Below are 23,839 nucleotides of genomic sequence, written 5' to 3'. Positions count from 1 at the left end.
AGCAAACCTGCTCAACATATCACCCGCGGTGTCTGTGGAGGGGAAGGACTTAGGCCCGTAGGGTACCTCTATAGTCTCAGGCGTTGGTCCTTCACGGCCTTGGGGTTCCTTCGATGAAAGTCGCGAACTAGATCAAGTACCTCCTCATTCATATCGTCCATAATTTGGTACGTGCAGTCGCTCATCGAATAGCCCCGCCATTTCACCAGGTATTCCACTAATCCTCTTCTACTTTTCAGACTTCCCGCAATATTTTCCACTTCATACAGAACCTCTCCTTCCTTATCGATGTCTTCGGGAGTTGGGGGACGTTGTTCACGGCCTGGGATACTGCTCTGTCGGTAACGTTCCAAGAGTTCAATGTGGAAAACGTTGTGGATTTTGACTTGTGGTGGCAGTTCCAATTCGCAGGCTCGTTTCCCGGCTAGTCGGACAATCTTAAACGGGCCGAGTTTCTTATGATCGAGTTTCTTGGTGGAGCGACGTGTCTTGATATTGGTCGCGTTAAGCATAACCATATCTCCCATCTTGAAGTTAGGCGGTTCGTCCCTTTTCCGATCATAATATTTCCCCATCTTCTCCCTGGTGTCTGTTAAGCGAGCGAGAGCAGAATCGTGGACCCCTCGGATGAAGTGAGCATACAGGTCACTGGTTGGGTTGACCACTTCGGCTTCCGTCGGCCAATTGGTTCTTGGGTTGTAACCGTAATTGGTATAGAACCGAGATTGACCCGTAGCGGTGGTAACCGAGTTGTTGTAAGCATATTCCGCCAACGGGAGTAGCTCTGCCCAATCATCTTGCTCGTAATTACAGAACACTCGTAGATAGTGCTCGAGGGTTTGGTTGACCCGCTCTGTTTGCCCATCGGTCTGAGGGTGGAAAGCCGTACTCATTCTTATCCTCACGTCCAATAATTCCATAAGGGATGCCCAAAAGCTTGAAGTAAACTTGGCGTCCCTGTCGGAAACTATATCAAGAGGCAGCCCATGGAGTTGCCAGATTTGACCGGGGAACATCTTCGCTAAATCCTGCGCGGTCGTTTCCGCTACTAGGGGAATAAAGTGCGACATCTTCGAGAACCTATCGACTACTACCCAAATTTGGTTATATCCCTTTGATTCCGGTAACTGCACGACGAAGTCCATTGATATCGATTGCCAGACAGAATGTGGCGTGGACAGTGGTAGGAGCGCACCGTATTTATTATGGCAGCTGGGTTTGTTGCGCTGGCACTCGTCACATGACCGAACGTAATCATCAATCCACTCGTTCATTTTTGGCCAATAGAAGTTACGCGTGATGAGTTCCAAAGTTTTATCTTGTCCAAAGTGTCCTGCCACCTTCGAGTCGTGTTCTGCCTGTGCGATTCGGATTTTGATACGGTCGTCTGCCGGAATATAGAGTCGGTTCTTATAGAAGAGTAGCCCGTCTTTCTCAGCAATATCTTTCACTTCCCCCAGCTTCTCTCCCTGCTCAATTCTCTCTTTCAATCCTACCCATGTCGGGTCTCCCGATGCCGCCTGCCTGACATGATCCAGAAAGTTCTTAGACCAGTCAATCACCCCCTTTGTTACGGGCATGCCAAGTATTTATGAAAAGGCTAGTAGATACCCCAATACCCTCTGCACGCTAATGTCAACTCTGGACCGCACCCGCGGGGTGTGGTGCGACCAATATACGACCAAAACACGGAGTCATAAAAAACACGTTTTCGACCCCAATAATAACCCCCGGAGCGTCAAACCGCCGGAGGGGAGTGCTTTGGTACCGGTGGATATATGAGGGACAGCTGGAAGCAATCGGATCGAAGATCGGATCACTCGGAGCGAATCGGCGCAAGCCACCAGCCGACCGAGTACCTATCGGCGGTACCTATGGGCATGAGAGGACTCTGCTATGTGGGAAAGCGATGTGGGAAGAGGCCTGAGTAGGTAGCTTTGTCGTCCGAGACCTACGAGTAGCCGACGCTGACGATTACCCACCAGACGGCCGATGGAGAGGAAACATCGACAGGGAAACGTGCATTAGAGTGGGTAAATAAGTTGAGGGGTTTCAGCGGGTTTAGGAGTTTGGGTTACGGACTTAGGAGTTAACTGTTCTTGGTTGTTTTTCAGGGTCTCGGGTAGACCCCGAGCGTATTCTGTATTATTAGTAGACTGGGTCCTCGAGACATAAGCGAGGGATATAAATACTGTGTCATTCACTGACTAGCCAGATCATTATCGGCGAAATCAGAGTCTTAACAATATAAATCGTTGATACGCGAGTTACAACTTTATTTGACTATACTTTTGGAAAGACTTTACTCTATCGTGACTTCGAACTCTACCTGAACTATTACGTCGAAGACGGTCGAATACTATATGCTAACTCTAGTGAATCTTTGTTGATAACGTAGCTCGCGGGGCCCGTATCGGATCAAGGAGATTCATACTCGACGTTGACTGAGGAGACCTTGGAGACTCCTACCTTTGTAGCCGTTAGCCGAACTCTGAGCTCTGCGTAGTGTACTCTTGTGGTCTGGTACGCATCCCTCACAGTATATTGTTACTCACAAGTTCACTTGGAGTAACGAAGTCACCTCAAAAAGAAGAACTATCATCATTATCCCTATCACAATGACTACCCGAAGGGATAATTATTTCATAGATACCTCGGCCGTAACTGAGGAGGCCGGAGGGGAAGATTCTATGGTAATATCGAGGGCTGCTAGCCCAGATCCCCTACTTACGGGAGGACCCTCTACACAAACTAGGTCAACGAGTAAACGCTCTGCTCAAGCCCAGTTCGTGAGGAATATGCAGGAGTTTTTGGATACCCATGAGGCACAAATGAGGTATCTTGGTGCAGCTGGACAGGCCGTTTGGCAGCAGCTACAAAACCTCCAGGAACAAGTCCAAGGGAGTGGGCAAATCCTGGATAAGAAGGCACGGCAAGAAGCCATTGCCCAAAAACAACATCTCGAATCGCTCTTTGAGCTCGTTGCCAATGTCCGACAAGTACAAGAAGCCGCACGAGCCGCCGACCATGAGGTTCTGGAGCGAAGTCATCATCAAACCCAGACCCAACTACAGGAGGCGGAGCGACAACTGAGGATGGTGAGAGAAGAGCGGGAGCAGGAAAAAGGGGAGCAACGAGCTTGGTTTGCGCAATTCAAGCGGTCCGATGAGGAGAGAAACCAACGAATAGCCGAGATGGAGGAACTACTGCGACAACATCTGTCAGTAGCACCTTCCGTGGCTAGTGCTCCGCTAGACCCTAATGCACCCCGAACGGTTCCTGTTGGCAATGGCAAGAAACCCCAAAATGCTGGCCCCCAAACCTCAGGGAATGGCAAGCAACCAGAAGAAGCAGGCCCAGTTGGTGGAAACGGAGGCAAGCAACCGGAGGACGCCGGCCCAGTGCAGGGAAACAGTGGCAGGCGACCGGTAGGAACTGCTCCTGTAGGAGGGAATGGTGGAAATCTACCTCCCCGAAACCCACCAAGAGGAAACTTTGGGGGAGACCCAGAACCTTCCGATGACGATGACGACGATAACAGCGAATGGTCGCATGGTCGGAAGAATTGGAGAATGAATCGAGGCGGGAACCGGAATACGGCGCCGCCTGAAGACGAGGATATGGTAGATTCGCTCGCCAAAATACCCTTTGAGTTCGATAATGCCAGGAAGCATAACCTGCGGCATTGGCTCATGGAGTGCGAGATCTACTTTGAGCAGAAGCCTAAGAAGTTCCGAACGGACAGGAACAAGGTACTGTTCGCTGGAACGTATACGTGTGGGTTGGCAAAGGAATGGTTTATGGAATATATCGAGACCAAGATGCTAAGCCCGGCAGCCGCGGACTATGCCACTTGGACTCGGTTCCGTCAGGAGATCAGAAAACGGTTCCTAAGCACTCAGGAAGCTATGGAGAATGCAATGAAGATGCAGCAGTTTAAGTACTCTGCTAACATTGGAGACTACTTGACGAGAATGGAGATTATGAACCAGCATGCTCAGATGAAAGGGGCATCCTATCGCGCCGCCCTGCTCCAAGGGCTACCAAACGAAATCCGGGAGCGCCACTCACGCTTCGATCCAACCGATGACGACTCCGAGTACATCCAACAGTTGGAACGAGCCGGCAAGGCTCACGAGGCTTATCAAGAGCAGATGAAGATGTTGGGGAAAGCGGAGTCGAGAGGAAGAGAGTCGAATAATGGTGGGAATTCGCGGCAGAAGGAGAAGGGGTTTAAGATCAAGGGGAGGGCTCAGACTGAGGAGAAAGAAAAAGGGCAAGATAAGAAGAGCACCAGCAAGAACAAGTCGGGGAATAAGCCAATATACCACGACTACGACGAAGCCACCAAAGGAGTTCCACAGCCGGTCCGAGAACAGCGAAAGACCGATGGAGTCTGTGTGCGATGTGGCCGAAAGGGTCATCTTTGGAAGTGGTGTCGTTCAGATGCTAATAGCAGTGCATCTATCTCCTCTGTCTCCCGAAAGCGTACCCGCGATGACGATGGCGACCACGATATGGAACCACCGGAACCCCAACCTCAGAGAAAGCGAATGAGGCACCGTGCTAGAAAGCCGGCCGCTACGGCTGCTGCGGAATATACCAGTGGGCAAGCGTTTGTACGAGAACGCGGATCGGAATCAGAAATGGATTTCGATATGGATTTTTAATAGGGGACTCTGATGAGTCAGGTCAGGAGTATCCCCAGATTGCTATGTTATCACTGACGGAAAACAACAAAAAAAATATGAAAAGAAAAAGGCAGGAAGGGAGAGCGTCCCAACCGGAGAAAAAACAGAAAATTTTGGAGGAACCTATTCACGGTCCTCGACCTATCGTTAATCAGTTCCTTTGTTTTGCGAAAAAATGTTTACCTTGTAAGGTGTTGTTGGATACTGGTGCAACTGGTCCTGTTTTGTCTGCTGTTTTTGTTGATAGTTTTGAGGTCCCGAAGGTGAAACGAGACGTCCCGGCCCGGGTATTTGGATTTACGGGAGAAGTTATGAAGGGCACGGGACACGCCTTTACACAACCATTAATTATAATGTCAAGGGGGCATCAAACACAGTTGTCATTCGAAATCGCCCCTCTCCCACTTGGCATCGATGCGATACTACCGAACTGGTGGTTGAAAGAACACAAACCGGTCATAGGGGCAAATGGGGAAGTTTCCTACGATGGTGAGAACTGCAAGAGTCGATGCTTCACTGACAAGGAACCTCAAATAGAAATGGACGAGGGTGTATTGGACGATCCGGAGGCCCAATTCATCGGTAGCATTTGCCTTTTGGAAGATGAATCGGTCAACCTCCGTGAAACTCTTCCCTCTTGGCTCCATGGGTTCCTTAAAGTCTTCCTACCATCGGAAGCAGATAAATTACCACCGCATCGATCTTACGACCATGCGATAGATCTCGAACCAGGGAAGCAGCCACCATGGGGACCCGTTTACTCCCTATCCGAAGTCGAGCTGAAGGTGCTTCGGGAGTACCTGGATAAAATGTTGCGATTGGGAAAGATTAGGCCGAGCAAATCCCCGGCAGGAGCCCCAATCCTATTTGTGAAGAAGAAGGACGGTAGTCTCCGACTTTGCGTTGACTACCGTGGACTTAACCGTGTGTCCATCAAGAACAGGTATCCCTTACCGCTTATGGACGAACTGCGAGATCGAGTAGCAGGCGCGGTTATCTTCTCGAAGATTGACCTGAAGGAAGGTTACAACCTCATCAGGATCAAAGATGGCGACGAGTGGAAGACAGCCTTCCGTACGCGGTATGGGCATTTTGAGTACCTCGTCATGCCTTTTGGGCTGGCAAATGCGCCGGCGACCTTCCAGAACATGATGAATGATGCGCTGAGGGAATTCTTGGATCAAGGTGTAGTAGTATACCTTGATGATATCCTGATATATAGCAAATCTCGAGAGGAGCACAGAGACCTGGTCGGCAAAGTACTTAGTAGGTTACAAGAATACAACCTAGTCGCCAACCCGAAGAAATCGTTCTTCGAGCTCACCGAAATCGAGTTTCTCGGATACATCCTTGCCCCAGCAGGCGTCACCATGGCACTGGATAAGGTTATGTCTGTTACGAATTGGCAAGCCCCGCGCAGCGTTAAAGAAGTACAGATCTTCATGGGCTTTGCCAATTTCTACAGAAGGTTTATCCACAATTTCTCCGGGGTCTGTAAACCCATTACCGATTGTCTCAGGGGCGATGCTAAGAACTTTGTCTGGTCTATGACGGCCCAAGCAGCCTTCGAAAAACTCAAAACCCTATTTACGTCTGCGCCGATCTTGGTACATTTCTCTCCAGATCGCCAGACTATCGTGGAAACGGACGCAAGTGATTTTGCTATCGCCGCAATTCTATCCCAGGTTATTGACGGAAAGACTCACCCTGTTGCCTTTTATTCTCGAAAGCTTAACCCAGCGGAACTCAACTACGACATCTGGGATAAGGAGATGCTAGGAATTGTGTCAGCCTTCAAGCAATGGCGTCACTACCTCGAAGGACCTAGCCGAACGGTCCTCGTCTATACGGATCACAAGAACTTAGAGTACTTCTCTACAACTAAGGTTCTTAACCGACGACAGGCAAGGTGGGCTGAGTCTTTGGCGGAATTTGATTTCAAGATTATTTACCGCCCGGGAACCAAAAATGGGAAGGCAGATGCACTATCGCGACGGCCGGAGTACCGTCCTGAAGGGGGAGGCACGCTTGGGAAACAGCCGATAGACAGGTTCTTTAAGCCCGGACAGTTGGCGGAGGAAGAGTTTGTGGTATCAGCGGTGTCGCTTGCCTCCAAGGGGGTGATTGACTGGTCTAAGAATTTTCTGGATCATGTCAGGCAGGCGGCATCGGGAGACCCGACATGGGTAGGATTGAAAGAGAGAATTGAGCAGGGAGAGAAGCTGGGGGAAATGAAGGATATCGCTGAGAAAGACGGGCTACTCTTCTATAAGAACCGACTCTACATTCCGGCAGATGACCGTATCAAGATCCGAATCGCGCAGGCAGAACACGACTCAAAGGTGGCAGGACACTTTGGACAAGACAAAACTTTGGAACTTATCACGCGCAACTTCTATTGGCCAAAAATGAACGAGTGGATTGATGATTACGTTCGGTCATGTGATGAGTGCCAGCGCAACAAACCCAGCCGCCACAAGAAATACGGTGCGCTTCTACCACTGTCCACGCCACATTCTGTCTGGCAATCGATATCGATGGACTTCATCGTGCAGTTACCGGAATCAAAGGGATACAATCAAATTTGGGTAGTAGTCGATAGGTTTTCGAAGATGTCGCATTTTATCCCCCTAGTAGCAGAAACGACCGCGCAAGATCTAGCGAAGATATTCCTCGGTCAAATCTGGCGACTCCATGGGCTGCCTCTTGATATAGTTTCCGACAGGGACGCCAAGTTTACTTCAAGCTTTTGGGCATCCCTTATGGAATTATTGGACGTGAGGATAAGAATGAGTACGGCTTTCCACCCTCAGACCGATGGGCAAACAGAGCGAGTCAACCAAACCCTCGAGCATTATCTACGAGCATTCTGCAACTACGAGCAAGATGATTGGGCAGAGCTACTCCCATTGGCGGAGTATGCTTACAACAACTCGGTTACCACCGCCACGGGTCAATCTCCGTTCTATACCAATTACGGTTACAACCCAAGAACCAATTGGCCGACAGAAGCCGAAGTGGTCAACCCAACCAGTGACCTGTACGCTCACTTCATTCGAGGAGTTCATGATTCTGCTCTCGCTCGCTTAACAGACACCAGGGAGAAGATGGGGAAATACTATGATCGGAAAAGGGACGAACCGCCTAACTTCAAGGTGGGAGACATGGTTATGCTCAATGCGACCAACATCAAGACACGACGTTCTACCAAGAAACTCGATCATAAGAAACTCGGCCCATTCCAAATTGTCCGACTAGCCGGTAAACGAGCCTGCGAATTGGAACTGCCACCGCAAGTCAAAATCCACAACGTTTTCCATATTGAACTCTTGGAACGTTACCGACAGAGCAGTATCCCAGGCCGTGAACAATGTCCCCCAACTCCCGAAGACGTCGATAAGGAAGGAGAAGTCCTGTATGAAGTGGAAAGTATTGTGGGAAGCCGGAAAAGTAGGAGAGGATTAGTGGAATACCTGGTGAAATGGCGGGGCTATTCGATGAGCGACTGCACGTACCAAGTCATGGACGCTATGAATGAGGAGGTACTTGACCTAGTTCGCGACTTTCATCGAAGGAACCCCAAGGCCGTGAAGGACCAACGCCTGAGACTATAGAGGTACCCTACGGGGCTAAGTCCTTCCCCTCCACAGACACCGCGGGTGATATGTGGGGCAGGTTTACTGGAACCATAGTCTGTCAGAAGATGTCCCGAGACGTGACACCCTGGAAGGGGGGTAAGCTGTTACGGGCATGCCAAGTATTTATGAAAAGGCTAGTAGATACCCCAATACCCTCTGCACGCTAATGTCAACTCTGGACCGCACCCGCGGGGTGTGGTGCGACCAATATACGACCAAAACACGGAGTCATAAAAAACACGTTTTCGACCCCAATAATAACCCCCGGAGCGTCAAACCGCCGGAGGGGAGTGCTTTGGTACCGGTGGATATATGAGGGACAGCTGGAAGCAATCGGATCGAAGATCGGATCACTCGGAGCGAATCGGCGCAAGCCACCAGCCGACCGAGTACCTATCGGCGGTACCTATGGGCATGAGAGGACTCTGCTATGTGGGAAAGCGATGTGGGAAGAGGCCTGAGTAGGTAGCTTTGTCGTCCGAGACCTACGAGTAGCCGACGCTGACGATTACCCACCAGACGGCCGATGGAGAGGAAACATCGACAGGGAAACGTGCATTAGAGTGGGTAAATAAGTTGAGGGGTTTCAGCGGGTTTAGGAGTTTGGGTTACGGACTTAGGAGTTAACTGTTCTTGGTTGTTTTTCAGGGTCTCGGGTAGACCCCGAGCGTATTCTGTATTATTAGTAGACTGGGTCCTCGAGACATAAGCGAGGGATATAAATACTGTGTCATTCACTGACTAGCCAGATCATTATCGGCGAAATCAGAGTCTTAACAATATAAATCGTTGATACGCGAGTTACAACTTTATTTGACTATACTTTTGGAAAGACTTTACTCTATCGTGACTTCGAACTCTACCTGAACTATTACGTCGAAGACGGTCGAATACTATACGCTAACTCTAGTGAATCTTTGTTGATAACGTAGCTCGCGGGGCCCGTATCGGATCAAGGAGATTCATACTCGACGTTGACTGAGGAGACCTTGGAGACTCCTACCTTTGTAGCCGTTAGCCGAACTCTGAGCTCTGCGTAGTGTACTCTTGTGGTCTGGTACGCATCCCTCACACCCTTGGAGGCAAGCGACACCGGTGATACCACAAACTCTTCCTCCGCCAACTGTCCGGGCTTAAAGAACCTGTCTATCGGCTGTTTCCCAAGCGTGCCTCCCCCTTCAGGACGGTATTCCGGCCGTCGCGATAGTGCATCTGCCTTCCCATCTTTGGTTCCCGGGCGGTAAATAATCTTAAAGTCGAATTCCGCCAAAGACTCAGCCCACCTTGCCTGTCGTCGGTTAAGAACCTTGGTTGTAGAGAAGTACTCTAAGTTCTTATGATCCGTATAGACGAGGACCGTTCGGCTAGGTCCTTCGAGGTAGTGACGCCATTGCTTAAAGGCTGACACAATTCCTAGCATCTCTTTATCCCAGACGTCGTAGTTGAGTTCCGCTGGGTTAAGCTTTCGGGAATAAAAGGCAACAGGGTGAGTCTTTCCGTCAATGACCTGGGATAGAATTGCGGCGATAGCAAAATCGCTTGCGTCCGTTTCCACGATAGTCTGGTGATCTGGAGAGAAATGTACCAAGATCGGCACAGACGTAAACAGGGTTTTCAGTTTTTCGAAGGCTGCTTGGGCCGTCATAGACCAGACAAAGTTCTTAGCATCACCCCTGAGACAATCGGTAATGGGTTTGCAGACCCCGGAGAAATTGTGGATAAACCTTCTGTAGAAGTTGGCAAAGCCCATGAAGATCTGTACTTCCTTAACACTGCGCGGGGCTTGCCAATTCGTAACAGACATAACCTTATCCAGTGCCATGGTGACGCCTGCTGGGGCAAGGATGTATCCGAGGAACTCGATTTCTGTGAGCTCGAAGAACGATTTCTTCGGGTTGGCGATCAGGTTGTATTCTTGTAGCCTGCTAAGTACTTTGCCTACCAGCTCCCTGTGTTCCTCTCGAGACTTGCTATATATTAGGATATCATCAAGATATACTACTACACCTTGATCCAAGAATTCCCTCAGCGCATCATTCATCATATTCTGGAAGGTCGCCGGCGCATTTGCCAGCCCAAAAGGCATGACGAGGTACTCAAAATGCCCGTACCGCGTACGGAATGCTGTCTTCCACTCGTCGCCGTCTTTGATCCTGATGAGGTTGTAACCTTCCTTCAGGTCAATCTTCGAGAAGATAACCGCGCCTGCCACTCGATCTCGCAGTTCATCCATAAGCGGTAACGGATACCTGTTCTTGATGGACACTCGGTTAAGTCCACGGTAGTCAACGCAAAGTCGCAGACTACCGTCCTTCTTCTTCACAAATAGGATTGGGGCTCCTGCCGGTGATTTACTCGGCCTAATCTTTCCCAATCGCAACATTTTATCCAGGTATTCCCGAAGCACCTTTAGTTCGACTTCAGATAGGGAGTAAACGGGTCCCCATGGTGGCTGCTTTCCTGGTTCGAGATCTATCGCATGGTCGTAAGATCGATGCGGTGGTAATTTGTCGGCTTCCGATGGTAGGAAGACTTTAAGGAACCCATGGAGCCAAGAGGGAAGAGTTTCACGAAGGTTGACCGATTCATCTTCCAAAAGACAAATGCTACCGATGAATTGGGCCTCCGGATCCTCCAATACACCCTCGTCCATCTCTATTTGAGGTTCCTTATCAGTGAAGCATCGTCTCTTACAGTTCTTGCCATCGTAGGAGACTTCCCCATTTGCCCCTATAATCGGCTTATGTTCTTTCAACCACCAGTTCGGTAGTATCGCATCGATGCCAAGTGGGAGAGGGGCGATTTCGAATGATAACTGTGTTTGATGCCCCCTTGACATTATAATTAATGGTTGTGTAAAGGCGTGTCCCGTGCCCTTCATAACTTCTCCCGTAAATCCAAATACCCGGGCCGGGACGTCTCGTTTCACCTTCGGGACCTCAAAACTATCAACAAAAACCGCAGACAAAACAGGACCAGTTGCACCAGTATCCAACAACACCTTACAAGGTAAACATTTTTCCGCAAAACAAAGGAACTGATTAACGATAGGTCGAGGACCGTGAATAGGTTCTGTAACGGGGGTCCTTTCTAAGAGAAATAGATTTGTATAGAATAGAGACGGCCGTGCAAGATAGACAATCAGGTTGCAGATTATTCAAAGATACTATCGCTAGAACTCAATAATCTTTAAGGGCTCTGCTACCGATAAGAACTTGGTTTTTCTTTCTGATGAAGACTGGAGAGAACAGGACTCAAGGGCGAGGATGAACCTGAGTACTTATACTCCGAAGGCCTCTATTCTCTGCTCCTAACTCCTTTACTAAGTTCCGGTGGGCCTTCCCTCAGTACCGGAAACAATACCACCGCTACCCCGCTTTTCTCTAAGCGTCAGCAGGTGTTTCCGATACCCAAGGCAACCACCCTTAGTCAAAGCCTTTGTAACACCTGCAGCCTTGGTTGCCACACAACCGAGGACCTGCATGAATGAGCTGCCGCTCAGGTGTAAGCTTAATCATTGCTGTAGAGCTTTTCGCTTATTGTAGACTTCCCTAGCATAGTCCCTGCCCTTCGGCGGACTTACAATGCTCAAAGGATTATAGTGGATCACCGGACAATCAGAGCTTCACTCTGGCCGGTCTTCTAGACACTGGCGAGGCATAGACTCGTCAGTCATTGCTCCCATGAATAGATCCCCTTCCTAGCGCCCGGAATGTAGTTACTCTAACAGCTGGTAGCTAACCACACTGCCGGTACTTGCATATCACCGTGCAACTGGCTTCTAACAATAACTCTCAGCATGTAACCGGGCCCTGTGTGTACTCATACACCAGACAGTTGAAATGGCTCCGTTACACCACTCCCCTCTTCCTGGATCTTGGTCTCCGAGATCTATAACCATTCTATTACCATTCATTCTATATGACAAGAAACTCCGTGATATGCAAGGAAATGAAAACCCAAAAGGAAATATCTACACCCCAACAATCCGCTTGTCCTTGGGTTTCTTAGGATACCTCATATGGAAATCCCGAAGGGCTTTTTCAGCACTCTTCTTGAGATGTTCCCAAGGTTCCCATGTAGCATCCTCGTTTTCATAACCTTCCCACAGCACTAGGTATTCCACTCGTCTCCTTTTCTTATTGACCCGGCTATCAGCTACCTCTCGGACAACCCAGTTCTGTTCTCCTTCAATCTCTTCGGGTTCCGGTGGTGGAACTCTTCTCTCAGGATCTACCGGTGCTCTGTAGGGTTCCAGAAGGGAAACATGAAAGACAGGGTGGATTCCCATTTGGGGGGGAAGAGAGAGCTTGTAGGCACGGGTACCAATAGCTTCTAAGACCTTAAAGGGTCCCATCTTCTTCTGATCCAGTTTTCCCAAAGGTCGCTTTGTTTGCACATTGCGCCGGTCCAACATTACCTCATCTCCGGGCTTGATTTCAGGCGGTGCCAGGGCATGAGCATCATACCACCGGGCCATCCTTAATCTAGCTTTACCCAAGCTGGCGTTCATAGCCTGCCAGATAGATTCCCATTGAGATATCATGACCTCACTTGCTGGATTGTTCCATTCTACTCCTTCCTTTGGGGCCGGCCAGTTGGTTCTGGGTTCATATCCATAGTTGGCATAAAAAGCCGATACTTTGGTAGACTCAGAGACCGCCGAGTTGTATGCATACTCTGCCAAAGGCAAGAGTTCTGCCCAGTCATCCTGTTGATATGAACAATAACTCCGCAAGTAATGTTCCAGGGTCTGGTTAACTCTTTCTGTTTGGCCGTCCGTTTGAGGGTGGAAAGATGTGGACATCTTCAGCTTCACATTGAGGAGGCTCATGAGAGATTGCCAAAAGTGAGAGATAAACCTGCTATCTCTGTCCGAGACTATGTCATCAGGTAACCCATGGAGTCTCCAAACTTCTTTCAAGAACAGCTTAGCCAAATCTTCCGTTTTATTGAGGGTAGGAAGAGGGATGTAATGTGCCATTTTCGAAAAACGGTCCACTATTACCCAGATCTTTGTAAACCCACTAGATTCCGGTAATCCCACAATGAAGTCCATAGAGATGGAAGTCCATGGCCGATAGGGTATCTCCAACGGTTGAAGCATACCAAACTTCTTATGTCTTGAGGTCTTATTCCTCTGGCAGCTGTCACAGCTCCGGACATATTCCTCAACATCCTTATCCATGTTGGGCCAAAAGAAGTTGTTTTTCACCCGCTCTAGTGTCTTAAATTGGCCAAAATGACCAGCCACCTTAGAGTCATGGGTATCGGACAGTATTTGCATCTGAAGCTTCTTGTCTTTGGGTATATACCATCTATTTTTGTAGAAGATGAGACCGTTCTTGACCGACAAGTTCTGGTCCAAATTTGGTTTCCTTTCAACCAGGGAGCGGTGCAGTTCCTGCCAGAAACTATCCTCTTTAGCGGCCGCATATAGGCGCTCTAAGAATGTATTCTGCAATTGATTCACCCTGACAGCCGCTAGCTTTGCAGAATCCAAAACCAATTGACCTGGCCTAAAAAAGATCTGTGGCTCCGGCTGCAGAGTTTCACCTCCCTCTCCAAGGCGGTGATCCCAGCGCCTAGATAGCACATCAGTCTTGCCATTCTTCTCTCCCGGTCTGTAGACAACTTTAAAATTGTAGCCTGCGAGGTCTTCAGACCATCTAGCTTGCCGCCTAGTGAGAACCTTGGTAGAATTAAAATACTCCAAGTTCTTGTGGTCTGTAAAAACCGTGACCTCTTGCTCACAAGATTTGAGCATGTGTTCCCATTCCCGGAAAGAGGCTACAATAGCTCCCATTTCCTTATCATGAATGTCATAGTTGATCTCAGCAGGGGAGAACTTCTTAGAATAGAATGCCACCGGATGTAGCTTCCCATCGTCCCCATACTGAGAGAGCACTGCTCCCTTGGCAAAATCACTGGCATCTGTCTCGACCACCGTTCTCCTACTAGGGTCAAAATGAAGCAGGATTGGAGCGCTTGTGAACAGCCTCTTGAGTTCTTCAAAGGCCTGCTCATGTGCTGCGGTCCAATACCATCTCTTGTCTTTTTGCAAGAGGTCAGTTAATGGCTTGCAAACCTTACTGAAGCCTTCAATGAAGCGGCGATAGAAGTTTGCAAATCCGAGGAATGCCTGTACTGCCTTAATATTTTTAGGGACCGGCCATTCCTTAACTGCCTCCACCTTGTCTTCTGACATAGATACTCCTTGTTCTGAAATATGATAGCCTAGGTACTCTACCTCTCGGACATGGAAGGATGTCTTACTGATCGAGGCACAGAGCTTAGCTTCCCTTAGCTTCTGTAAGACCTTCTTGACCAGTATCTCATGCTCCTTCTCAGTTTCCGAGTAGATGAGGATGTCGTCGATATAGACAACCACTCCTTCATCCAGTAGTTCCTTTAGCACATCATTGATCATTGCCTGGAAGGCGGAGGGAGCATTGCATAGACCAAACGGCATCACATTATATTGATACAGTCCATAGCGGGTTCTGAAAGCGGTTTTCCACTCGTCACCTTCTGCTATCCTGATCAAATTGAAGCCGTTCTTTAGGTCTATCTTTGTGAAGATCTTGGCCTTGAACAACCTGTCTCTGAGCTCACTCATGATAGGCAGCGGGTACTTGTCCTTGACAGTGACCTTGTTCAATCCCCTGTAGTCCACACAAATCCGCAAAGTCCCATCCTTCTTAGGAATGAACAGTATAGGCGCCGCAGCAGGGCTGTTAGATCTAGAGATCTTTCCTGAAGACAATTCTTTGTCCAGGTACTCTCGGAGGGCCTTCAACTCTGGAGCGGAACATGGGTACAGCGGGCCAAATGGGGGAGCGGTGCCAGGCAAGAGTTTGATCTTCAAATCATTATGGGAATGCGGCGGCATTTCCTCAATTTTCTCTTGACTGAATACATCAGCCCAATCCCGGTATAGGTGGTGTATTTTCTCAGCAATATCACCTCCGTCCTCATCATGCCATACTGAACCAACCAATTGATAGACTGTCTCTTCTTCCTCCAACATTTGGTATGGAGAGATCAGTTCGATCTTGGTGGCCGCTGGGAGACAATTCTGCTTGCAGTAGTCACTCCTCCAGCTCATGGTATTGAGTTCCCAGTTAATGTCCGGGTTATGCTTCCTAGCCCAACTAATTGGCAGGTAACCGGTCATTCCTTCCTCCAAAGTAGCCACTTCCCATCGGAGTGTCTCTTTATGATCTCCCATAGTCATGCGGACCGGGTGAGTGTAATACTCGCCTCCTCCCATCATGACATCTCCTTGAGCATCAAACATTGTCAGAGGTTGATCCCGCCGCACTAAGGGAATTCCATGCTTCCTGACAAAACTCTGGTTGAGGATTGCTCCTGTACAACCGGTGTCAAACAGGAATGACCCTTGGGCGCCTTCATCCTTTCCTTTGACTGTCCATGACAGTCCTGCCTTCAGTATAGGTCTTTTTCCATGTACTGGTAAGGAAGGAAGCCTCTGTTCCAACCTTCTTTGCTTAACAGCGGATTCTGGACTCGTTTCTCTTTGTCTTTTCAGCATAGCTAATAGCTTTGGGCACTACTAAGATCAAAGATCCTTTGGTTCTATTCCCAAGCGATAATATAGCGGATATGATATGTGGTAATTTTTTGATAGCGGTTTGGAAGTGTCTTGTAGCAAATGTAACTTTGGTAGAGCACTGACAGACCAGCTGTTTCGGGTCTTAAACCCATCCTCAGAGTGCTTAGAGCAATCAAATAGGCGGAAACACAATCATAATTTATTCAAGAGAAACATAGAAACCAAAAAAAACCCATATAAAAGAAAACTAGTAAACATAGACCCAAACAGACATTTTTCTACCAGAGGATTTCATTGTCCGAGTCTTGCTCAGGCTGCAAAACAAAATCTTCTGTAACCTCCGGGAGTACAACAAGTGGATCCTCTGCTACTACAGCAGCCACTTTAGCCTTCTTCTGAGAGTTGGACTTGCCATTCCCTCTTTTCCGCTTCTGTACTCTCACTGCTGCCACTCGGACAACAGTAGGTTCCTTGGACCAACAATCAGTCCATTTGTGTCTGGACTTGCCGCACTATTGCACAAGTCAGTCTATGCACTCTACCAATAGGGAGTACCGGAAGGTCATACCTTCAAGCATACTTCTGCTTTCCTTCTTTCTTCTAGAATATCCCCCGGGATACCCTTCAGTTCCACCGCTTTGTCCTTAGGTCCAGGAGTCTTCTGAGGTCCGGAGGAGCTCGCAGCTTCTCTTTTCCTCTTAGGCTGCTGGTCCTTCTGAGCGGGAGGATCTTTCTTGGTCCGAGGGTGCGCCTTCTCAGCTGCCATCCCTTGGTACCTCTCATGGGTGTGCCCTAACTCTCTTAGAGCAGCTATCCGCTCCATCAAGGACTTTGGCTTGGGATTAAAAAGAGCCCAACTCATGCCTAGGTCCGGGAGAAGGGAATTATGAATTTTATCATCCACCAACTGACCCTCATAGCCAGTCTTCCACATCAGCTGAATAATAGTATTCAGGAAGAGATCAATTCCTCCTCGGGCTGTATGGGTAAGGGTATTCCATTGGGCTACAGCATCATCTCGAGAGATGGCTTCACCGAAGGCAGCTCTAAAAGCGTCCACAAAGGAATCCCAGCGCTTCCATCTCTGATCCAACTGCACTGACATCCCGGCAAGGCGGTTGGCGGAGGCTTGATCAATTGAATTGTGGTATGCCTCATACCATCGGATCGCTGCCTCACCTTCCATCAAGTTGCCTGCATATCGGATCTTAACCTCCTCAGAGGTAAAGGATAGGCTCTCAATGGAGAAGACATTCTCACATTGCCGGATAAAGGTCTCCACTTGCTCCGCCTTGCCCTGGAACTTGGAAGGTGGTGGTGCCTTTGGTTCTCGAGCCCTGGTGGAAGTAGAAGGGGGAGAGGCGGCCGGAGGTCGGAACTGCTGGGACATCATAGCCAACAGATCCTTCTGCTGCTTTTCCAACTTCTTCTTAAAATATCTCCGCCAGGCTCTTCTATCACCACCTTCTGGTTCCGAGTCTGAACTGTCTGAATCTCCAGGAGCAGGAGCTTTGGCCGCGGGAGGTGGAGGGTTCTGATTTCCGCCACTTCCTCCCTGTGCCTGAGCTGGAGGATTCTGATCACCACCACTTCCTCCTTGTGCCTGAGCTGGAGGAGCCACAGGTGCTACTGGTGCCGGGTTGCTGGCCAGTGGTGAGGTTGCTGCTGGTTGAGCAGCCCCAGACATGGTAAACCTTCCTGGGTTCCTGGCTAGCGGACTAGGAGGTCCTCGGCCTGCACCTGAGAAGAACTCTCCTTCATAGTCAAAGGATCGGTCGGCTCCTCCAAGGAGTGGATGTGTTCCACCGAAGCGGCTAGGTGGTAAGGGTGAAGACCCCACCGCTGGCTGCACAATAGGGATAACTCTCCTAGTGGATCGGACCGGAAATGCTGCAAAGGGGCTGGTCTTCCGCTGCATTGTCCTGGTAGCTGCTCTGGAAGAGGACCTGGAGACTGAAAGTGGTGCCGGAGTTGCTGGTCTACCCACCACCAACCTTCCTTCATCAAGGGCTCTCTGTATCTCAGCGACAAAGTCTGGTGGAGTGGCCGGATTTGTCCACTCAATCTCCATGGCATCAACATCGGCATTCAGTTCATCTCTTTCTGCATACTTCCGGAGCTCTTCCTGAACAGCGTTGACTTCCGACCTCATGTACTCTAGAGCTTCTGCCATCAGAGCATTCTGTGCTGCCTGGCGCTCTTGTACAATGAGCAGTGCCTGACTGCCTCGGTTCAACTGACTCTGCAGGCTGTGCTGGAGGTAGGTCTGAAGCTCTGTGAAGAACTGTTGTAAGGAAACCTCATCGGTATCCTGCCAGGCAGGCTCACAGCCGGGAATATAGGCCTGTAGAGCGGTCCTGGGTTTCTTAACAAGCTGTGTCTGCCCGGTGGCATCAAGCTGGAGGGGCACCGGCTGCCATTCAATCTGAAGGGGTGCATCTGGAGCCGAGAGGGCGGACATTTTGTATAGAGGAAGAATAATCTGAAGGTGACTTGAGCCTTAAAGATTATCTGTAACGGGGGTCCTTTCTAAGAGAAATAGATTTGTATAGAATAGAGACGGCCGTGCAAGATAGACAATCAGGTTGCAGATTATTCAAAGATACTATCGCTAGAACTCAATAATCTTTAAGGGCTCTGCTACCGATAAGAACTTGGTTTTTCTTTCTGATGAAGACTGGAGAGAACAGGACTCAAGGGCGAGGATGAACCTGAGTACTTATACTCCGAAGGCCTCTATTCTCTGCTCCTAACTCCTTTACTAAGTTCCGGTGGGCCTTCCCTCAGTACCGGAAACAATACCACCGCTACCCCGCTTTTCTCTAAGCGTCAGCAGGTGTTTCCGATACCCAAGGCAACCACCCTTAGTCAAAGCCTTTGTAACACCTGCAGCCTTGGTTGCCACACAACCGAGGACCTGCATGAATGAGCTGCCGCTCAGGTGTAAGCTTAATCATTGCTGTAGAGCTTTTCGCTTATTGTAGACTTCCCTAGCATAGTCCCTGCCCTTCGGCGGACTTACAATGCTCAAAGGATTATAGTGGATCACCGGACAATCAGAGCTTCACTCTGGCCGGTCTTCTAGACACTGGCGAGGCATAGACTCGTCAGTCATTGCTCCCATGAATAGATCCCCTTCCTAGCGCCCGGAATGTAGTTACTCTAACAGCTGGTAGCTAACCACACTGCCGGTACTTGCATATCACCGTGCAACTGGCTTCTAACAATAACTCTCAGCATGTAACCGGGCCCTGTGTGTACTCATACACCAGACAGTTGAAATGGCTCCGTTACAGGTTCCTCCAAAATTTTCTGTTTTTTCTCCGGTTGGGATGCTCTCCCTTCCTGCCTTTTTCTTTTCATATTTTTTTTGTTGTTTTCCGTCAGTGATAACATAGCAATCTGGGGATACTCCTGACCTGACTCATCAGAGTCCCCTACTGAAAATCCATATCGAAATCCATCTCCGATTCCGATCCGCGTTCTCGTACAAACGCTTGCCCACTGGTGTATTCCGCAGCAGCCGTAGCAGCCGGCTTTCTAGCACGATGCCTCATACGCTTTCTCTGAGGTTGGGGTTCTGGTGGTTCCATATCGTGGTCACCATCGTCATCGCGGGTACGCTTTCGGGAGAAAGAGGAGATAGATGCACTGCTGTTAACATCTGAACGACACCATTTCCAAAGATGACCCTTTCGGCCACATCCTACACAGACGCCATCGGTCTTTCGCTGTTCTCGGACCGGCTGTGGAACTCCTTTGGTGGCTTCGTCGTAGTCGTGGTATATTGGCTTATTCCCCGACTTGTTCTTGCTAGTGCTCTTCTTATCTTGTCCTTTTTCCTTCTCCTCAGTCTGAGCTCTGCCCTTAATCTTAAACCCTTTCTCCTTCTGCCGCGAGTTTCCACCATGGTTCGACTCCTTCCCTCTCGACTCCGCTTTCCCCAACATTTTCATCTGCTCCTGATAAGCCTCATGAGCCTTACCGGCTCGTTCCAACTGTTGGATGTACTCGGAGTCCTCATCGGTTGGATCGAAGCGTGAGTGGCGCTCCCGGATTTCATTTGGTAGCCCTTGGAGCAAGGCGGCGCGGTAGGATGCCCCTTTCATCTGAGCATGCTGGTTCATGATCTCCATTCTCGTCAAGTAGTCCCCAATGTTAGCAGGGCATTTAAACTGCTGCATCTTCATTGCGTTCTCCATAGCTTCCTGAGTGCTTAGGAACCGTTTTCTAATCTCCTGACGGAACCGAGTCCAAGTAGCGTAGTCCGCGGCTGCCGGGCCTAGCATCTTGGTCTCGATATATTCCATAAACCATTCTTTTGCCAACCCACACGTATATGTTCCAGCGAACAGTTCCTTGTTCCTGTCCGTTCGGAACTTCTTTGGTTTCTGCTCGAAGTAGATCTCGCACTCCATGAGCCAATGCCGCAGATTATGCTTTCTGGCGTTATCGAACTCGAAGGGTATTTTGGCGAGCGAGTCTACCATATCGTCGTCTTCAGGTGGCGCCGAATTCCGGTTCCCGCCTCGGTTCATTCTCCAATTCTTCCGACCGTGCGACCATTCACTGTTATCATCGTCATCGTCGTCGGAAGGTTCTGGGTCTCCCCCAAGGTTTCCTCTTGGTGGGTTCTGGGGAGGTTGATTTCCACCATTCCCGCCGACGGGGTCAGCTCCCACCGGTCTCCTGCCACTATTTCCCTGCACTGGGCCGGCATCCTCCGGTTGCCTGCCTCCATCTCCCCCTACGGGGCCAGCGTTTCCTCCTACTGGGCCAGCATTTCCTCCTACTGGGCCAGCATTTTCGGGTTTCTTGCCATTGCCAACAGGAACCATTTGGGGTGCATTAGGGTCCAAGGGAAAACTCACCATGGAGGGTGCTACCGATATATGTTGTCGTAGTCGTTCCTCCATCTCAGCTATTCGTTGGTTTCTTACGTCATCGAACTGCTTGAATTGCGCCAACAGTTCCCGCTGTTCCCTTTTCTCCTGCTCTCGCTCTTCTCTTGCAACTCTCAGCTGTCGTTCCGCCTCCAACAGTTGGTTCTGGGTGATCCGATGGTTACGATCCAGAACCTCGTGGTCGGCGGCTCGTGCGGCTTCCTGTACTTGCCGAACATTTTCGACGAGCTCAAAGAGCGATTCGAGATGTTGCTTCTGGGCGATGGCTTCTTGCCGTACTTTCTTGTCCAGGACTTGCCCGCCCCCTTGCACTTGTTCCTGGAGGTTTTGTAGCTGCTGCCACATGGCCTGTCCAGCTGTACCAAGATACCTCATTTGTGCCTCATGGGTATCCAAAAACTCCTGCATATTCCTCGTAAACTGGGCTTGAGCAGAACGTTTGCTCGATTGCCTAGTTTGTGTAGAGGGTCCTCCCTGGAGTAGGGGATCTGGGCTAGCAGCCCTCGATATTACCATAGAATCTTCCCCGGCCTCCTCAGTTACGGCCGAGTTATCTATGAAATAATTATCCCTTCGGGTAGTCATTATAATAGGGGATAATGTTGATAGTTTTTTCTTTTTCGAGGTGACTTCGTTACTCCAAGTGAACTTGTGAGTAACAATATACTGTGAGGGATGCGTACCAGATCACAAGAGTACACTACGCAGAGCTCAGAGTTCGGCTAACAGCTACAAAGGTAGAAGTCTCCAAGGTCTCTTCAGTCAACGTCGAGTATGAATCTCCTTGATCCGATAGGGCCCCGCGAGCTACGTTATCAACAAAGATTCACTAGAGTTAGCGTATGATGCTTCGACCGTCTTCGACGTAATAGTTCAGGTAGAGTTCGAAGTCACGATAGAGTAAAGTATTTCCAAAAGTATAGTCAAATAAAGTTGTAACTCGCGTATCAACGATTTATATTGTTAAGACTCTGATTTCGCCGATGATGGTTTGGCTAGTCAGTGAATGACACGGTATTTATATCCCTCGCTTATGTCTCGAGGACCCAGTCTACTAATAATACAGAATACACTCGGGGCCTACCCAAGACCCTGAAAAACAACCAAGAACATTTAACTCCTAAGTCCGTAACCCAAACTCCTAAACCCGCTGAAACCCCTCAACCTATTTACCCACTCTAATGCACATTTCCCTGTCGATGTTTCCTCTCCATCGGCCATCTGGTGGATAATCGTCAGCGCCGGCTACTCGTAGGTCTCGGACGACAAGGCTACCTACTCAGGCCTCTTCCCACATCGCTTTCCCACATAGCAGAGTCCTCTCATGCCCATAGGTACCGCCGATAGGTACTCGGTCGGCTGGTAGCTTGCGCCGATTCGTTCCGAGTGATCCGATCTTCGATCCGATTGCTTCCAGCTGTTCCTCATATATCCACCGGTACCAAAGCACTCCCCTCCGGCGGTTTGACGCTCCGGGGGTTATTATTGGGGTCGAAAACGTGTTTTTTATGACTCCGTGTTTTGGTCGTATTTTGGTCGCACCACACCCCGCGGGTGCGGTCCAGAGTTGACGTTAGCGTGCAGAGGGTATTGGGGTAGCTACTAGCCTTTTCTCATAAATGCTTGGCATGCCCGTAACACTGACCCAATTGGAGGAAATGGAGGCAAGCAACCGGAGGACGCCGGCCAAGTTCAGGGAAATAGTGGCAGGAGACCGGTAGGAGCTGCTCCAGTAGGAGGAAATGGTGGAAATCTACCTCCCCGAAACCCACCAAGAGGAAACCTTGGGGGTGACCCAGAACCTTCCGACGATGATGACGACGATAACAGCGAATGGTCGCACGGTCGGAAGAATTGGAGAATGAACCGAGGTGTGAACCGGAATTCGGCGCCGCCTGAGGACGAGGATATGGTAGATTCGCTTGCCAAAATACCCTTCGAGTTCGATAATGCCAGGAAGCATAACCTGCGGCATTGGCTCATGGAATGTGAGATTTACTTCGAGCAGAAGCCGAAGAAGTTCCAACGGACAGGAACAAGGTACTATTCGCTGGAACATATACGTGCGGGTTGGCTAAGGAATGGTTTATAGAGTATATCGAGACCAAAATGTTGGGTCCGGCAGGAGCAGACTATGCCACTTGGGCTCGGTTTCGTCAGGAAGTCAGGAAACGTTTCCTAAGCACTCAGGAGTCTATGGAAAACACGATGAAGATGCAGCAGTTTAAGTACTCTGCTAACATCGGCGACTACCTGACAAGGATGGAGATCATGAACCAGCATGCTCAGATGAAAGGGGCATCCTATCGCGCCGCCTTGCTCCAAGGGCTACCAAATGAAATCCGAGAACGCCACTCATGCTTCGATCCAACCGATGACGACTCCGAGTACATCCAACAGTTGGAACGAGCCGGCAAGGCTCACGAGGCTTATCAGGAGCAGATGAAAATGTTGGGAAAAGCGGAGTCGAGAGGGAAGGAGTCGAACCATGGTGGGAACTCGCGGCCGAAGGAGAAGGGGTTTAAGATCAAGGGAAGGGCTCAGATTGAGGAGAAGGAAAAAGGGCAAGATAAGAAGAGCACCAGCAAGAATAAGTCTGGGAATAAACCAATATACCACGACTACGACGAAGCCACCAAAGGAGTTCCACAACCGGTCCGAGACCAGCGAAAGACCGACGGTGTCTGCGTGCGATGTGGCCGAAAAGGTCATCTTTGGAAATGGTGTCGTTCAGAAGTTAACAGCAGTGCATCTATCTCCTCCTTCTCCCGAAAGCGTACCCGCGATGACGATGGCGACCACGATATGGAACCACCGGAACCCCAACCTCAGAGAAAGCGAATGAGGCACCGTGCTAGGAAGCCGGCTGCTACGGCTGCTGCGGAGTACACCAGCGGGCAAGCGTTTGTACGGGAACGCGGATCGGAATCTGAGATGGATTTCGATATGGATTTTTCGAAGGGGACTCTGATGAGTCAGGTCAGGAGTATCCCCAGATTGCTATGTTATCACTGACGGAAAACAACAAAA

The 23,839-nt window shown here is 49.6% G+C and overlaps 5 protein-coding genes across 5 annotated transcripts; 3 read left to right on the top strand and 2 right to left on the bottom strand.

Annotated features, from left to right (window-relative positions):
- Positions 1–68: 68 nt before the first annotated feature.
- On the bottom strand, positions 69–1,580 carry H6S33_012837 (uncharacterized protein; the record flags this gene model as incomplete). The annotated part of the gene is made up of 1 exon (XM_044844180.1): positions 69–1,580. One exon carries the CDS (start codon positions 1,578–1,580, stop codon positions 69–71), a length of 1,512 nt encoding a protein of 503 aa, XP_044694546.1.
- A 1,038-nt stretch (positions 1,581–2,618) lies between these two features.
- Positions 2,619–4,670, top strand: H6S33_012836 (uncharacterized protein; the record flags this gene model as incomplete). The annotated part of the gene is made up of 1 exon (XM_044844179.1): positions 2,619–4,670. The coding sequence occupies one exon, from the start codon at positions 2,619–2,621 to the stop codon at positions 4,668–4,670; it is 2,052 nt and encodes a 683-aa protein (XP_044694545.1).
- A 77-nt stretch (positions 4,671–4,747) lies between these two features.
- H6S33_012835 (uncharacterized protein) lies at positions 4,748–8,305 on the top strand (the record flags this gene model as incomplete). Its single annotated transcript, XM_044844178.1, has 1 exon — positions 4,748–8,305. The coding sequence occupies one exon, from the start codon at positions 4,748–4,750 to the stop codon at positions 8,303–8,305; it is 3,558 nt and encodes a 1,185-aa protein (XP_044694544.1).
- An 11,037-nt stretch (positions 8,306–19,342) lies between these two features.
- H6S33_012834 (uncharacterized protein) lies at positions 19,343–21,394 on the bottom strand (the record flags this gene model as incomplete). Its single annotated transcript, XM_044844177.1, has 1 exon — positions 19,343–21,394. The coding sequence occupies one exon, from the start codon at positions 21,392–21,394 to the stop codon at positions 19,343–19,345; it is 2,052 nt and encodes a 683-aa protein (XP_044694543.1).
- Positions 21,395–22,133: 739 nt separating this feature from the next.
- Positions 22,134–23,824, top strand: H6S33_012833 (uncharacterized protein; the record flags this gene model as incomplete). The annotated part of the gene is made up of 3 exons (XM_044844176.1): positions 22,134–22,143; positions 22,465–22,872; positions 22,902–23,824. The coding sequence occupies 3 exons, from the start codon at positions 22,134–22,136 to the stop codon at positions 23,822–23,824; spliced, it is 1,341 nt and encodes a 446-aa protein (XP_044694542.1).
- Positions 23,825–23,839: the final 15 nt, after the last annotated feature.

Source organism: Morchella sextelata (assembly GCF_020137385.1).
Source record: "Morchella sextelata strain SCLS chromosome Unknown scls_9, whole genome shotgun sequence".
Taxonomy (NCBI): domain Eukaryota; kingdom Fungi; phylum Ascomycota; class Pezizomycetes; order Pezizales; family Morchellaceae; genus Morchella; species Morchella sextelata.
The sequence above is the reverse complement of the archived record's forward strand: the minus strand, read 5'-3'. Positions and strand labels throughout refer to the sequence as shown.